The 16,589-nt window shown below is 62.8% G+C and overlaps 1 protein-coding gene across 1 annotated transcript; it reads left to right on the forward strand.

The window, feature by feature from the left end:
* Positions 1-565: 565 nt before the first annotated feature.
* GLT1D1 (glycosyltransferase 1 domain containing 1) lies at positions 566-15,728 on the forward strand. The gene is made up of 12 exons (XM_054712475.1): positions 566-696; positions 3,987-4,135; positions 4,553-4,658; positions 6,035-6,086; positions 7,250-7,286; positions 8,536-8,592; positions 10,186-10,281; positions 11,022-11,071; positions 13,480-13,523; positions 14,168-14,288; positions 14,701-14,799; positions 15,279-15,728. Exons 1-12 carry the CDS (start codon positions 629-631, stop codon positions 15,447-15,449), a joined length of 1,050 nt encoding a protein of 349 aa, XP_054568450.1. The 5' UTR covers positions 566-628; the 3' UTR covers positions 15,450-15,728.
* Positions 15,729-16,589: the final 861 nt, after the last annotated feature.

The following is a 16,589-nucleotide window of genomic DNA, read 5'->3' on the forward strand; positions in this document are numbered from 1 at the left end:
CCCGTGGCCACAGGGGAGAGAGTGTACTTTTATTATAAATACATTTCTATGGGTTTCAGCGAGGAAGGGAGAGAGAGAGACATCAATGGGGAGAAGCATGGATGGGCTGCCTCCTGCAGGCCCCACTGGGGATGGAGCCCTCACCGGGGCCTGTGCCCTTGGCCTGGATGGAACCGTGACCTCCCGGTTCCGAGGCGGGCCCTCAGGGACTGAGCCGCAGAGACGGGGACCCGCCCACCCTGGTCCCCACGGGAGCAACCCGAAGCCACTCCAGGTCCCTGTGGGGGGGGGGGGGGGGAGGAGGGGCGTGGCCACCCCTGGTCTCCGTGGGAAAGGACCCCACGTCCCCGGTGCTGCCTGTCCCCGCGGGAGCAGCCACATCAGGTCGCCTCGGACCCCCCGGAGGGCCCCCAGGTTCCTTCTGGTTCCCTGCCCCCCCCCCCTTCCAGCGCCCCGCGGCCCCGCGTGCCCGGACGCCCCCGGCGCTGAAACCGGCGAGTGCGGGCGCGGCCTCGGGAGCCTCGGGCGGGACTCACCGAGCCCCGCGACACCGCCCGGTGAGCTTCCCGCCCCGCCCTGGGCCCGGTCCCCGCGGGGCAGTCGATGGACCGGCGGCGGCGGCGGCGGCATGCGGCTCCTGTTCCTGGCGGTGCTGCGGCCGCACACCGGCAACGCGGTCACGGCGCAGCGGGTGCGGTAGGTGCGGGCGCCCGGCGTCGCCGAGCGGCCGGGGAGGGGCGGGGCCGGGGGCGGCGGGCGCCCGGCTCTCGCTCCGGCCTCCGCGATCCGCGCGCGCAAACGGCCGGCCGGCGGGGCCTGCGGGGGCGCGGAGCGCGGGGGAGCGGCGCGCGGCCCAGGTCCCGGCTCTGGCTCCGGGCCGCTCGGGCTGGGGAGGGGACCCCTCTGGCACCGGCCTGGGCCGGGCGGCCGGGACGCGCGCACCGCCTGCTCGCGCGCACCCCACACGCGGGCCTGCGCGCGGCTCTCCCGCGAGGGTGTCTGTGCTTCGGGAGCGCCCGGGTCGGGGGGTCCAGCGACCAAAAGCACCGTCGGCGCTTCGTGGCGCTTACCTGTCCGTGGGGACGGGAGAGACGACAGAGACACGCGGACCGACACGGAGGCGCGCGGACCCTGAGCGGGTCCAGGGGTGCGCGTGCGCAGGTGCCATTTCGGGCAGGACGCGGGGGAGGCCTCCGCGAACGCGGCGTTTGCGCAGAATCCGGGGTGTGCTGGAGGGACACCCCCCCCCAAGCTGGGAGGGGAGGGTGGAGGGGGGTCAGCGAGGCGAAGACCTCCCGGGACCTTGGGGTGCGCTCTGTACCCCTGACCTGGGTCCTGCTCGCCAAGGGGCCCCTCCCTCCTCCCTCCTCCCTCCTCCCTGCGCAGCATTTCCCCTTCCCCATCCCTGCCCGCCACCTGCACCTTTTGTTGTTGTTCGTCCTCCTCCGTGGGTTTTTCAGGGAGATTAGGGGGGGGAGAGACAGAGAGAAACATCGATGTGAGGGAGACACAGGGATGGGGTGCCTCCCGCAGGAGCCCGGACCAGGGCCCGGAGCCTGCAACCCAGGGACGTGCCCTTGACAGGAATCGAACCCGGGACCATTTGGTCCGCAGGCCGACGCTCTACCCACTGAGCCACACCGGCCAAGGCTATCTTCTTTTTAAATTTTTTCTGATTACAGTTGACATTCAATTTTATGTTAATTTCAGGGGAGCCCTCACCGTCCTGACCCCGGCGTTGTCTGCAGGGCCCTGTTTTGTCTGCTGACCCCAGGGACAGGGAGGGAGCGATGGCTGCCCGGCGCTTAATAGAAGCTCCTTTTTTTTCTTTTTTTTTTTAACAAATGGACTTTAACAAATTTCTCAGTTTACTTCCTGCCGAGGGTCTGCGTCCTCCTCATTAAAATGAACAGTCCGGCCCGGCCTGTGCGGCCGGGGCTGAGCGTCGACCTACAAACCGGGAGGTCAGGGTTCGATTCCCGGTCAGGGCACAGGCCCGGGTTGCAGGCTTGATCCCCAGTGTGGGGGGTGCAGGAGGCAGCCGATCCATGAGTCTCATGATGGATGTTCCTCTCTCTCTCTCTCTCTCTCTCTCTCTCTCTCTTCTCTCTCTCTCCCTCCCTCTCCCTTCCCCTTCCTCTCTGAAATCAATAAAAATACGTTTTAAAAAGAAAAAAGAAAAGCAGTCTGGTGAGTTACAAAACGAGGTCAGAGGCCGGGGGACGAAGTTCATCTGACAGACCGGCCGGGAGAGAGGTGGCAGGGGCCTGGCTGGCACAGGGATGTGCGCGCCGTGGCGTCAGCGCCCAGGCGGAGGGGTGCACGTGGCGTCAGAGGGAGCCTGGCCGGTGCTGACCCAGGGCCCGGCCTCCGAGACCTGGACAGACCCTCCTCCCGGGAGGCCGGACAGACCCTCCTCCCGGGAGGCCGGACAGACCCTCCTCCCGGGAGGCCGGACAGCCGCTGCCCGAGGGCCAGCCCAGGCCGTGGCGTCCGGTCCAGGGCAGTGGCTCCCGCAGCGGCTCCCACCCCGCACGCCACCAGAGTGTTGAAACCGTGTGACCCCTGACTGTTTCGTCGGGGCGGGGACCTCTTCCCCTCAGATCATCCAACAAGAACAAGGACAGGCCTGGCCGGTCGGCTCAGTGGGTAGAGCGTGGGCCGGCGGACCAAAGGGCCCCGGCTCAGTGCCGGCCACGGGCACACGCCATTCCGGCGTGAACGAATGAAACGCAGACCTACGTTTTTATCAGCTCGGCGACCACAGATACATACCGTGGGGCGCGGAGTTGTGGTTATGGTGGATGTGCGCTGAGACGGAAGGGCTGAGCATCGCCGGCCAGGTCCGGGGGAGCAGCGAGGTCCCCCATTACCCCCGCCCGGCGGGGGGGACAGGGGCCCTCTGTCCACAAACCCAACGATATTTACTCTCCGGCCATTTCAAGGACAGGGTTTCCATCCCCTGTTCTGTATCTTCTTATATATGTACTTTTTATTGATTTCAGAGCGGAAGGGGGTGGGGGAGAGAGAGAAACATCCATGATGAGAGAGAATCACTGATTGGCTGCCTCCTGCACGCCGCCTACTGGGGATGGAGCCCACCAACAGGGTATGGAACCATGACCTCCTGGTTCAGAGGTCGACGCTCAACCCCTGAGCCTCGCCAGGCGGCCTGCCCCTGCCCCAGGCCACAATGCCAGAGGCTCTGCAGGTGCCAGGGCTCCCGGACTCTGGTCTGCGAGCTCCCGAGGGCGGAGGGTGGGACCTGGCCACGGGAAGCGGCTTGGGCTCTGCCATCCGTGTCCGGAGTCCTGGGGCCCTTCGGGGCGTGGGCATGGGGATTGAGGAGGTGCCACGTGGCTGAGAGCCGGGCTCCGCGCTGAGGGCGGGACGGTTCTCGCTGTCACCATCTGGGACACGGTGTCCGAACGTGTTCTTATCTGTTCTTATCGGGGTGGAAAGACTTCAGATAAAGGAGAGCAAACAAGCCCTGAGGGAACAGCGGGAGGGGGGGAGGGGGAGGGGGAGGGGAGGGGAGGGGAGGGAGGGGCCGGAGGGCCTGGCGGAAGCAAAGGCACCCCTCCTTCCCCCCCCCCACTCCTCTCCTCTCCCCCCCCCACCCCACCCCCGCCGCCCGCCGGCCAGGTCCTGCCCCTGCGGAGGTAGATCCTCCTGGAATTGCCTGCTGGGAAGTTTTCCAGTTTTCTTTCTTCCTTTTTAATATATTTTATTGGTTTCAGAGAGGAAGGGAGAGGGAGACAGAAACATTAATGATGAGAGAGAATCATGGATCGGCTGCCTCCCGCACGCCCCACACTGGGGATGGAGCCCACAACCCAGGCCTGTGCCCTGACCCAGAATTGAACCCTGACCTCCTGGCTCCTAGGTCGACGCTCAGCCCTGAGCCACGCCGTTTGGGCTGATTTGAGATCTCGATCCCGGCAGCCCAGACGGCATGGCTCTCTCTGTTCCCCGTCTCCGCACAGAGACCACCTGGAGGCCGCCGGCCACGTGTGCCTCCTGAGGGACGCCGAGGACTTCCCGGGCCCCGCGGACGTCGCCGACCTCATCCGGGCGGAGGCCGTGCAGGCGGCCCTGGCTCTGCACCTCTACCGGGCCGGCCGGCTCCTGCAGGGTGAGCCCCCCTCCGCCGGCGGCACCAGAGCCCCCAGCACCCACATTGTCCGGTAACACACGCCACGCAGCCCCTCGGCCTGGTGCAGGGCTCGAGCGTCAACCTGTGAACCAGGAGGTCAGGGTTCGATTCCCAGTCAAGGCACAGGCCCGGGTTGCGGGCTCCATCCCCAGTGGGGGGGGGGGGGGGGGGGCGTGCAGGAGGCAGCCGGTCCGTGATTCTCTCATCATTGACATTTCTCTCTCTCTCTCCCTCTCCCTTCCTCTCTGAAACCAATAAAAACAAGTTTTAAAAAATAAAATAAACATAAACAAATCCCAGGACGTGGGTTTCCAGTCGTTGCTGGGGACGGGGTAGGGGTGGGGGTGGGGGGCTGGTGCCCGGCTGGGCTCCCCTCGTCACCGTCCTCCCCCGCAGGTCACGGCCTCCCGTTCGGGGTCGTCTTCGGCGGCACGGACCTGAATGAAGACGTGCACCAGGGAGACAAGCGCCGCGTGATGGGGGCGGTCCTGGAAGAGGCCAGGTGCGCGGCGCCCGCGGGGGGAGCTGGCGACACGGAGACCGAGGAAGGCAACACGTCTTCCCGAGGAAGCCGCCTCTTCCTTTCATTTGACCCCTTTTTACCAGATGTTTTCTTACTGACGTCAGAGAGGGAGGGAGAGAGGGAGAGAAACATCCATGATGAGAGAGAACCACGGACCGGCTGCCTCCTGCACGCCCCCCTATTGGGGATGGAGCCCACAGCCTGGGCCTGTGCCCCGACCGGGAATCGAACTGGTGACCTCCTGGTTCATAGGTCAATGCTCCACCACGGAGCCACGCCAGCCGGGCTTATTTCTGTAATTCTTTATCCGGTTCCCCTCTCTCTATTTTTTGAGTAAGCACATTTATTTTTATTTTTTTAAACATATTTTTATTGACTTCAGAGAGGAAGGGAGATGGGGGAGAGAGAGAAAAACATCCATGATGAGATAGAACCATGGATCGGCTGCCTCCTGCACGCCCCCTAGTGGGGACCGAGCCTGCAACCCGGGCCTGTGCCCTGACGGGGAATCGAACCCTGACCTCCTGGTTCCTAGGTTGTCGCTCAGCCCCTGAGGCTTTGTCTTGAAAGCATGATTCTGTAATGAGCGTTTGGTCATGACGTCGCGTGTACACGGGGCGTGTGGGAAAGGCGTGGACATCCTCCTGGGAGGCTCCTGGCAGGAACACGCGGAGGACCGTCTGGGGGCGGACACGGCCCCGCCGCTGGGGCGTGTGCAGCACGTGGCAGGGGACGCCGCGCGGACCTCCCGTCTGGCAGGTCACAGCCGGGCGCCGTGGGCCGTGTCCTGTGGTTTGGGGGCGCCCGGGGTCCCTAAGGCCTCAGGTCGGAGTGAGGACCTGGGGTTCCACCCGCAGCGTTCTCCCCAGTTTCTATTTCCCGTGAGAAACCTGTGACCACGTTTCCTCGCCTCCCTGCGCCTGAGGCCAGGAGCCCTCCTCTAAGGGTGTCTGGGCCTGGCTGGCAGGGCTCCGGGGTTAAGTGTCGACCTGTGAACCAGGAGGTCAGGGTTCGATTCCCGGTCAGGGCACAGGCCCCGGCTGTGGGCTCCATCCCCACCAGTAGGGGGCGTGCAGGAGGCAGCCGGTCCATGATTCTCTCTCCTCACGGATGTTTCTCTCTCTCTCCCTCTCCCTCCCTCTCTGACATCAATAGAGATAAACACTGAAAAAAGGACATTGGCAGTTTTGAGCCTCGTGCGCTCATTCCCCGCAGGAACCAGAGTTTGCGAGGCGAGAGCGGCTGACCGCACGCTCGGCGGGGCTTCCTGCCACGGCTCACGGTCCGTCTCCACGGGCGGCTTCGGGCACGAGCGTGGCCTCTTCCCTGACGGCCTCCTTTCTGCTCCCTCCCAGGTTCGCCGTGGCGTTCACAGAGGCCATGAGGGCGGCCGCGTGCCGGCAGTGGGTACGTGTCTGTGCGGCCCCAGGCTTCCGGGCGGGCAGTCCCCACTGGGCCCTCCACACCCCTCCCTGGAGAGCCGGGCCTGGTGCCTGTGTTCTGTCTCCCAACACATGGTGTTCTCTCGTCCGCCATCTCCTCCTCCTGCTCCTCCTCCTCCTCCTCCTCCTCCTCCTGTTCCTCCATCTCCTCCTCCTCCTCCATCTCCTCCTCCTCCTCCATCTCCTCCTCCTCCTCCTCCATCTCCTCCTCCTCCTCCTCCATCTCCTCCTCCTCCTCCTCCTCCTCCTCCATCTCCTCCTCCTCCATCTCCTCCTCCATCTCCTCCTCCTCCTCCTCTTCCTCCATCTCCTCCTCCTGCTCCTCCTCCATCTCCTCCTCCTCCATCTCCTCCTCCTGCTCCTCCTCCATCTCCTCCTCCTCCTCCATCTCCTCCTCCTGCTCCTCCTCCATCTCCTCCTCCTCCTCCTCCTCCATCTCCTCCTCCTCCATCTCCTCCTCCATCTCCTCCTCCATCTCCTCCTCCTCCATCTCCTCCTCCTCCATCTCCTCCTCCTCCTCCTCCATCTCCTCCTCCTCCTCCTCCTCCATCTCCTCCTGCTCCTCCTCCTCCTCCATCTCCTCCTCCTCCATCTCTTCCTCCTCCTCCTCCTCCATCTCCCCCTCCTCCTCCTGCTCCTCCTCCATCTCCTCCTGCTCCTCCTCCTCCTCCATCTCCTCCTTCTCCTCTTCCATCTCCTCCATCTCCTGCTCCATCTCCTCCTCCTCCTCCATCTCCTCCTCCTCCATCTCCTCCTCCATCTCCTCCTCCTCCTCCTCCATCTCCTCCTCCTCCATCTCCTCCTCAATGCCCCCCCATCCCCTCAGCTTCAGCTCAGGACACACACCACGTGCTTGGTCACTGGCACGTCCTCCCGGAGCCCCCTCCCTGGCGGGCAGGCGGGCGGGCGCTGTGCTGAGGGGCTCTCCGGCTCTCCGGCTCTCCCGGCGGAGGAGGCAGCTCCTTGCTGCTGGGAGGAGCTGGTCCCGAGCGAGCGTCCCCGTGGCTGCCTCGCCCGTTTTCACGGGGATTTCCCTGTTTTCACGGCCTCCGCCTTGTTTCTAGAAAGCTGTTGTCGTGGGCTGTGAGTTCACTTGTTTCTCTTTTCTCTCTTCCCTCCTTTCGAAAGCCTCATGCAGAGGGCAAGATCTGTGTCCAGGGTCAAGGTAAGAATTTCTAAATGTATTTGGGGGAAATTCTTATCGCTGAGAGACACGGACTGAAGGGTTTATGAACGAACATGATGGCGGGGATGTCCTGAGCAGCCGCTCACCGAGCGGACGCGTTTTACTTTCTGACGTTAAGATGGAGGACCCATGGCCCTGGCGGGGGGCTCAGTGGTTAGAGCCGCCGGCCCAAGGGCTGAAGGGTCTGATCGAGGGCCCGTGCCTCGGCGGCAGGCTCCATCCCGGCCTGGTCGGTGCCAGGTGGGAGCTGGAAATACCGGGCGGAGGGGGGGCGGGGGGGGGCACGTTGTAAAACACACGCTTGTCTAACCGCGATGCTGTCCACCTGAACTACAGCAAAATGAAATGGGGTGTCAACTGTAAGTGGCAAAAACTGTTTTGAAGAAAAGATAGCCCTGACCGGTGTGGCTCAGTGGATAGAGCGCCGGCCTGCAGACTGAAGGGTCCCGGGTTCGATTCCGGTCAAGGGCATGTACCTTGGTTGCGGGCACGTCCCCAGTGGGGGGTGTGCAGGAGGCAGCCGATCGATGTTTCTCTCCCATCGATGTTTCTAACTCTCTGTCCCTCTCCCTTCCTCTCTGTGAAAAATCAGTAAAATATATTTTAAAAAATAAAGGAAAGATAATCCGGGAGGTGTTGCCAGGGGGTCCCGTGTGTCTGTCGACGTTCCATTCCCAGAGAGCTGTGAGGGTGCCTCTGTCTGAGTGGGTGACCCCGTGGCAGACAGCCGTGTCCGGTTTGGAGAAGCGGAGGTTGGGGATGGGAACAAGGATGTCGTTTCTACCCGGGACGATCCGAGTTTTGTTGCCAATGTTTTAGAAACCTGCCACTTACACACATTTAATAAAATAAAAAAAAACTTATTATTGCATCACATAGCATTTTTTTAAAAAAAATACGTGCTTATTGATTTTTATAGAGAGAAGAAGGGAGAGGGAGAGAGAGAGAAACATCCATGAGGAGAGAGAATCATGGACCGGCTGCCTCCTGCACGCCCCCCACTGGGGATGGAGCCCGCAACCCGGGCCTGTGCCCTGACCGGGAATCGAACCCTGACCTCCTGGTTCACAGGTCGATGCTCAACCCCTGACCCACGCCCCCCGGTCCTTACACGCGATTTAAAGGAAACAAACCTGTGGCCCAGAGGCGCTCTGGCCCAGACATGAACTAATTCTCTCTCTCTCTCTCTCTCTCTCTCTCTCTCCCCCTCCCCCCTCCCCCGGCCCAGGAATCGCCACGGCCCCCAACGCCGCCTTCCGGTGGGGCACCTTCCTCCAGCGCGCAGGTGAGGGCCCTGCAGGGCGGGCGGCCTCGCGGTTCCAGGAAAGGGCTGTGGGGTCCCAGAGGCTCCCGGTCCAGGCGGGCGGGGCGGGAGGGACAGGACTGGTTGAGGCCAGAGGAGGGGACGTGGTTCTGTCCCCTCTGGTGCCGCCACGGCGCCTCCTCCCGGGAGCAGAGCCACTGGCAGAGGAGGAGGCGCCGTGGCCACTGAGCCAAACTGGCCGGGGCTGTGACCGCATCTCCGAGGAAGCCTGCAACGCCTCTGTCCAACCTGAACTGTCTCTCCGGGATGACCAGGCCGGGCTGCTACTGTGGGGGGAGGGGGAGGGGGAGAGGGAGGGGGAGAGGGAGGGGGAGGGGAGGGGAGAGGGAGAGGGAGGGGAGGGGAGAGGGAGAGGGAGGGGGAGAGGGAGGGGAAGGGAGTTGCAGTCCAGCCATGAACTTCAGAGAGGAGACGGAAAATGCAAAATCCCCGTCCTGCCGGCAGCAGGCAGGAGGGCACCCCAGCCTGTGTTCACACCAGGCCTCGGGCACGCACCGCATGTCAGCGTTCGGCTCCTTTGGAAAGAAAAAGAATGTGCGGCATTTTATTAGAAATAACTTCCCAGGTGCCCGCATCCATCGTAGCCTGAGTGCGAGGTCCTCGGCGTCACGGGGGTCGCTCCATCACCCCATCCCTCAGCGCCCAGCGTCCGGCTTACACGGCCCGGCGCACACTCACTCCATCTTCCCTGCGTCACCGCGCGGCGGCCTCGGGCTGGGATCCATCTCGGGGTTTGTCATCCAGGGCCGTCCTCTCTCGGGCTCACGGAGTGATGGATGGGGGGGCCAGAGATTTAAAACCCTCAGGAGACCTTCCCCGGGGCCTGCTGGCTGCCCTTTAAGAAGTAAAAAAAAAAATAGATATAAATATATATATATATTATTATAAATATATATATAATAGTATATATATAATAATATATATTATTGATGTCAGAGAGGAAGGGAGAGGGAGAGAGAGAAACATCCATGAGGAGAGAGAATCATGGACCGGCTGCCTCCTGCACGCCCCCTGCTGGGGATCAAGCCCGCAACCGGGCCTGTGCCCTGACCAGGGATGGAACTGTGACCTCCTGGTTCGTAGGTCGATGCTCAGCCCCTGAGCCCCGCGGGCCGGCTGCACGGGACATTGTAAACGTCTGCAGAACAGGAGGGCGCAGGCAGAGGGCGGGTCAGAGGGTGGCTTTGGGGTGAGACGTTCTGGAGGAACCGGCGTCTCTGGGTTTTAGGATCAGATGTCTGCGCTTGTCTATGTGGTTGTCTGTCTCTGTCGCCTGGACTGCCCCTCCCCCCATCGCCTGTTCCCCGCTTTCCCACCCCCACCCCGGCTTTCCCTCTCCCCCCCCACCCACACCCCCATCCCCATCACCTGTTCCCCCCGCTCCCCCCCCCTGCCTTCCATCCCCATCGCCTGTCCCCCGGCTTCCCCACCCCCCATCGCCTGTCCCCCCGCTCCTCCCCCCTGCCCCCCGCCCTCAGAGCCAGCGATGGCCACGCGTCACAGCCCCGTGAGCTTCCCGCGCGGCCACCGACCTCCCGACCTCTCGTCTCGCAGGCATCCCCCAAAGTGCGGACGCCTTACACGTGTTCCTGCTCATCTGCGGGCTCCGGCCCGTCAAGGACCCGCTGTACCTGGTGGACGCCTTCGCGGGTACGTGGCTGAGGGGCCTGCGGGCTGAGTCCCCGTCTCGTCCTCTGCGCGGTCGGCAGCGCCGCCCCGGCCGTTCCTTTGGAGAAACCGGAAAAGCGACAGCGCTGTGGGGCCTGTCGTGGCTTCTCACGTTCTGTGTCCCGGCCCCGAGGGAAGCGTAGAAGAGGGCGGAGCCCGGCCGCCCGGCTCAGGGGCTGAGCACCGACCTGTGAACCCGGAGATCAGGGTTCGATTCCCGGTCAGGGCACAGGCCCGGGTTGCGGGCTCGATCCCCAGTGGGGGGCGAGCAGGAGGCAGCCGGTCCATGACTCTCATCAATGATGTTTCCATCTCTCCCTCTCTCTTCCTTCCTCTCTGAAATCCGTAAGAATATATTTATATATAAATTAGCCGAGAGTTCTGAGGCTCAACGAACGTTACGGGGCGTGCTCCGGGCAGGCAGGGCGCCGGTGCGATGGGCGTGGAGTTTCGCTGCTCGCGGCGGCCCGTGCTCTCGAGCTCGGGGGCTCGTGGCTCCTAGCCACCTAGTGAGTTAGGTATCGGGCCGAGGCTAAGGGTCCAGGACCATCCTACGTACCCAAGAGCAAGACACGTCAACGTGTTTACCCTTTAAACCCGCCTCGTTTAAATGGGCGGCTGGGAACGGAACCAGAAGGTGAAATGGCTCATCGACGAGGCTTCTGTGTCCCGCTGGGACTTGTAACCCTTGTCAAAGTGTCTTCCCCCCTTTTCTCCCCGAGAATGGCACGAGGAGGAGCCCAGCGTGTACCTGGTGATCGTGGGTCCTGAGGTGAGTAGACGCCGGTGCGTTCCTGCCCCGACACCCCCGACTGAATTATTTTGTCCGTTTTGAGTAAGTAAACTCTGTTTGCCTTTTTTTTTTTTTTAATCCTCATCCAAGGATGTTTTTATTGATTTTTGAGAGAGAGAGAAGGGGGGAGAGGGAGAGAGAGAGAGAGAGAGAGAGAGAGAGAGAGAGAGAGACATCTATCAGTTGCCTCCTGCATGTGCCCTGACCGAGAATCGAACCCGCCACCTTTTGGGGTGTGGAACAACGCTCCAACCAATGGAGCCACCCAGCCAGGGCAAGTCTGTTGGCCTTTTTGAAAATGAAAACTAGCCCTGGCCAGTGTGGCTCAGTGGATAGAGCGTCAGCCTGTGGACTGAGTGGTCCCGGGTTCGATTCTGGTCAAGGGCATGGACCTCGGTTGCAGGCTCCTCCCCGGCCTGGGCCCTGGTTGGGGTGTGTGCAGGAGGCAACCCATGGATGTGTCTCTCTCACATCGATGTTTCTCTCTGTCTCTCCCTCTCTCCCTAAAAATCAATAAAAAAAATATCCTCGGGTGAAGATTTTTTAAAAAATGAAAATAAATGGAAACTAGATCCCCGTTGCAGAGTATGAGGCTTTACGCAGCTTGACGGGGAATTTGTTGCTACGAAGCGTCAGGGATACATTGTTACAGAAGCGTCAGGGATACATTGTTGCGGAAGCCGGTCAGGGATACATTGTTGCGGAAGCGTCAGGGATACATTGTTACAGAAGAGTCAGGGATACATTTTTACGGAAGCTCAGGGATACATTGTTACGGAAACCGGTCAGGGATACATTGTTGCAGAAGCGTCAGGGATACATTGTTTCGGAAGCGTCAGGGATACATTGTTGCGGAAACCTGGAGGGGCCGCAGCAAGAGAGTCACAGACAGCCGAGAGGGTTTGTCTGCCCTGTGGGGGGCCCCAGTTGCCGGGGAAACTCCCCTAAACGCTCAGCAGACAAGCCCAGAGCAGGGGACTCCGGAGCCCTCGGGAGCCAGGCTGCACGGAGGAGCTCACCTGGCCAGGCGGGTGTGCGGCCCCGACCTTGGCTGTTGCCCGGGGACCGGAGTCAGGGGCGCCTGGGGGTCCCTCTGCTCCAGGTTCCGGTCATGCCCAGGCGATGGGGTGTCAGGGCAGTGAGGCCTCCCTGTCCTCCTGGGGTGTCTGTCCCAGGCTTGCACGTGCACCCCAACGTCCTCCCGTCCTGCGGTCAAGCAGGGAGCGTGGAGGGTGCGCGGGCTGCGTGCAAGAATGACCTTGCCGTGACCTCAGGGCACCAGCGGGGGGGGGGGGGGAGGGGGAGGCAGCGGGGCTCTGCACAGCTCAGGGTCTCGCCAGTTCTGCCATTTTTCCTTCTGTGGGTTTTTTGGTTCCTGCGGGACCCACAAAGCATGCAGTGTGTGTGCGGGGGGGGGGGGTCCCCACGCTTTGCTCAGTATTCTCAGACCCCTGGAAACGGGAGGTTTACCCAGGAAAAGGCCACCTCCCCTCACAAGGTAGCCAGGCCGCCCCCGAGACCGAAGCACCCCTCAGCCTCTGTCGTTTGTTTGGGGTAACACCCCCCCCCCACACACACACACAGGAAGTTTCTGGAAAACAGTGACTTCATGATAAGCTACAGCCGTGGTCGGCAAACCGCAGCTCGCGAGCCACGTGCGGCTCTTTGGCCCCTGGAGTGTGGCTCTTCCACAAAATACCACGGCCTGGGCGAGTCTATGTTGAAGAAGTGGCGTTAGAAGAAGTTTAAGTTTAAAAAAATGTGGCTCTCCAAAGAAATTTCAATCGTTGTCTTGTTGGTATTTGGCTCTGTGGACGAATGAGTTTGCCGACCACTGAGCTACAGGGACAGAGCAGTGTGCACGCCACGGGCTGGGCCGGGCTGTCATTGGGAGCCCCGCTGGCAGGTGTGAGGGAGACAGGAACTCTCTGCCTTCACGCCCCCCCAGATCCCCCCCCCCAGCTCCCCGGAGTAACAGGAAGCCGCCGTGTGGGTCCCAATGTTTCACACTTTGTGTCACACTTGCACAGACGAACATTCTGTCAGTTCTCATTAAATTGAATTCACTGTTAATAACACAGCGGCGGCGGGGGAGGGGGGGGGGGGGGGGGCTGTGCAGCAAAACCAGCCTCCTGGTGACAAGTGCACGCCGCAGCCTCGCACGGACAGGCCCCTGGTCCCCCCCCCCCCCGCCCAGAGCCGACACAGGGTCCCCAAAGGTGGCCGCGCCGGGGCCTGCTCGGGCTCCAGTCTCAGACCCCACAGCCCACAGGAGGGTGTGTCCCTCCGGGGCCTTCTCTCAAGCCCCGCCCCCCCCCCGCCCCTGTGATTGGCAGGGCAGAGCCGACCCGGGAGTCTCGCTCACGTCTGTCTCGGTCTCTGTGCAGGTGGATCCGGAGTTCACGAGGGAGGTCAAGGCCAAAGTGGAGAGGTGAGCATCGGGAGGGAGCGGGGAGTTAGCGGGAGGGGGACCCCCGTGGCCAGCACTCCGTATATATACACGGAGTGGCCAGATTATGATGATCTCTGAACACATACTAATCTGGCCACTCCGTGTATATCCTATAGAATAAAAGGCTAATATGCAAATTGTCCCCTCGACCAGGAGTTCGACCAGCAGGCAGGCCGGCAAACCGCCCATGTCCCCTCCCCCTGGCCAGGCTGGCCGGACCCCACCTATGCACGAATTCATGCACCGGGCCTCTAACACACACATATACACACACACACACACACACACACACACGGAGTGGCCAGATTATCATGCGTTCAGAGATCATCATACTCTGGCCACTCTGTGTCCCAGTGTCTGTTTCTCTCTGTTCACCTGTTACGTCGCCATCGGGAGGGCGGGCGAGGGCGGCGTCAATATCAGAAAAGCGTCGTCGTCTCGGTCCCGCAGGCGGGACGCAGAGCCCTTATCTCGGACGCGCAGTGTCTGGGGGCGCGTGTCTCGTGTGTGAAACGTCTTCGAAACGCCCCCCGCCGTGCCAGCGGCTGTGTCTCCCCGCCCAGCCCTCCCAGGGCCCCGGCGTGGAAACGCCTCGCCCTCCACGCGCCCGCTGTGTGTTGCAGGTCGGCGGGGGTGCGGCTGCTCCCCGAGATGCCCCAGGGAGACCTGCACGCGGCCGAGAAGAACTGCCTCGCCCTGGTCAACAGCTCGCTCTCCGAGGGCATGTCGGCGGCCATCCTGGAGGTAACGGCTCCCGGGCCCTCGCTCCCCTCCTCGGGCGACTCCCTCACGTCTCCAGCTTGAAACATGCAGGCGCGTTTCCCCGGGAGCTCGGGGGGGACGGCACCGAGGTGTCGATTCATTTATTTTATTTTCCCGGATGCATTTTTAAAATTGTTTTCAGAGAGGAAGGAGAGGGAGAGAGAGAGAGAGAGAGAGAGAGAAACCTCAATGATGCGAGAGAATCCTGGACCGGCTGCCTCCTGCACGCCCCCCACGGGGGATGGAGCCTGCAACCCGGGCCTGTGCCCTGACCAGGAATCGAACCCGGGACCCTTCAGTCCTCGGGTCGACGCTCTAACCACTGAGCCGAGCAGCCAGGGCGGGACGCAGCTGCTCTTAAAGCGCCCACCACCGTCGCCTCCTGCGCCCGCAGGCCATGGACCTGGAGGTGCCGGTGCTGGCCAGGAACATCCCGGGGAATGCCGCCGTGGTCCAGCACGGGGTCACGGGGCTGCTGTTCTCCGACCCTCAGGTAACGGGGTCCCTCCCCGGTCCGCGTGGCGGGAGGGTTTGCATGTGTCTCAACATCTTGCACGTTTTCGTCAGCGCTCAGCGTCCCCGTCACGGTCAGGGCGGCCCCACACACAGCGGGCTCTCCCCGGACGCCCCTCCAGATAAAACCCGGGGGCGTGTGGGAAACGGGGGGGACGGAGGGCCCCTCCGGGTCCTGCCCCTGGAGCAGGGTGGCCCGAGCCAGGCCCTTCCCCTTCCCAGGCCCCGGGGTGCCCGCGGCTCCCCCGGCCTCCGGCTCCGGCGTTGGGTGGACGGCCACTCCGCTGGGCCCGCGTGGGGGGACGCAATGGGGAGCCCCCTGGCATCCAGTCCCGTGTCTGTACGGGCGGCCGTCCCTCCTGCAGGCCACCGTCCTCCCGGAGGAAGGCGGGGAGCTGACGCAGACGCGGCCGCCCCCTTCGCCAGTGACCCCGTTTCTCTCGGCTTCCTCCCGGGCAGGAGTTCGTGCAGCTGGCCAGGAGGCTGGTCCGCGACCCTGAGCTGGGGGCCGAGCTGGTGGCCCGGGGCAGGGAGTACGTGAGGACGCGCCACTCCTGGCGGGCGGAGCGGGACACCTACCAGCGCCTCGTCCGCACGCTCGAGGGGGACGCGGACCGGCCGGCCTGCTGACCGGCGCCCCCCCTTTTAACGCGTCTGACGGGCACCGGGGTCAAGGCCCCCCTGTCCCCGCCAGCTGAGTCTGCAAGGAGGAGACTCTTGGCCTCGCCCGGATCGGCAGGAAGCTGGACGCTGTCCCTGGTCCTGACCTCCCAGATGCGCGGCTCCGTGTTACCTCGCGTTCCCCCCCTCCCCCACCCCCCATATGTACATCTTCATATCCAGGCGCACCCCGGCCTCCTGTACGGGGTGAGGGGCATGTTTTTAAGAGAATAAAGTGCGTCGTCAGCAGCCTTGTAAGCTCCTCTCTCTGTTGTTAATAGGCAGGTAAGGCCCCGCCCACTGCTGGGGCCACGCCCCCCGCCAGGACCCCGCCCACTGCCCTGTCCCCAGGGTTTTAAAAGGAGACGCGGACACCTGAGCATCTAATACAGAGAGGTTTAAACACAACCACTAGTCCAAGGCCCAAGGAGAAGTGTCCACAAATGCTTTTCTTCCTTTTTTTCCCCCTAATATATTTTATTTATTTCAGAGAGGGAGGGAGAGGGAGAGAGAGAGGAACATCCATGATGAGAGAGAATCATGGATCGGCTGCCTCCTGCACGCCCCCCACTGGTGGGGATGGAGCCTGCAACCCCGGGCCTGTGCCCTGCCTGACCGGGAATCGAACCCGTGACCTCCTGGTTCCTAGGTCGAGGCTCCACCCCGGAGCCAGGCCGGCCGGGCGTACCAGGCTGATGTTCAAGGCGACTGTTTTGTGTGGCCCATGGATGATGTCCTCCGTGTCCCAGGGGCCCTGCCTCAGACCGAGAAGCAAGGTGGCCTGGGACGTGGGGACCGCCGTCTGTCACGGGGGTGACAGCAGCCTCCCCCGGAGACACCCCCCTCCGGCAGCAGACAGCACGGCCAGCCGTCACACGGCGCCTCTCTCACCCCGGGAACAGCAGCCTAATTGCCGGAGCCGTTTAGTCACCAGCCGCAGTGGTGCATTCGCTAATGAAATGTTTCACGCCGCTTGGCTCCGGGAGCGGAGGAGGGAGAGAGCGCCCCCGCCCCCCAGCCATCCATCCAGGGAAGCCATCGCTGTTCCTTCCTCGGGAGGCTGGCTGTTATCTGCGGGAAGCAGACGCGGCCGGGAGGACTCGGCGGGCC

This window comes from Eptesicus fuscus, chromosome 23 (genome assembly GCF_027574615.1).
Source record: "Eptesicus fuscus isolate TK198812 chromosome 23, DD_ASM_mEF_20220401, whole genome shotgun sequence".
NCBI classification, from domain to species: Eukaryota; Metazoa; Chordata; class Mammalia; order Chiroptera; family Vespertilionidae; genus Eptesicus; species Eptesicus fuscus.

Coding starts and splice junctions, on each gene's coding strand:
- GLT1D1 (XM_054712475.1), top strand. CDS start 629: ATGCGGCTCCTGTTCCTGGCGGTGCTGCGGCCGCACACCGGCAACGCG. Junction 4,136..4,552: donor GGCCGGCCGGCTCCTGCAGG/GTGAGCCCCCCT, acceptor CCTCCCCCGCAG/GTCACGGCCTCCCGTTCGGG. Junction 10,282..11,021: donor CCTGGTGGACGCCTTCGCGG/GTACGTGGCTGA, acceptor TTTCTCCCCGAG/AATGGCACGAGGAGGAGCCC.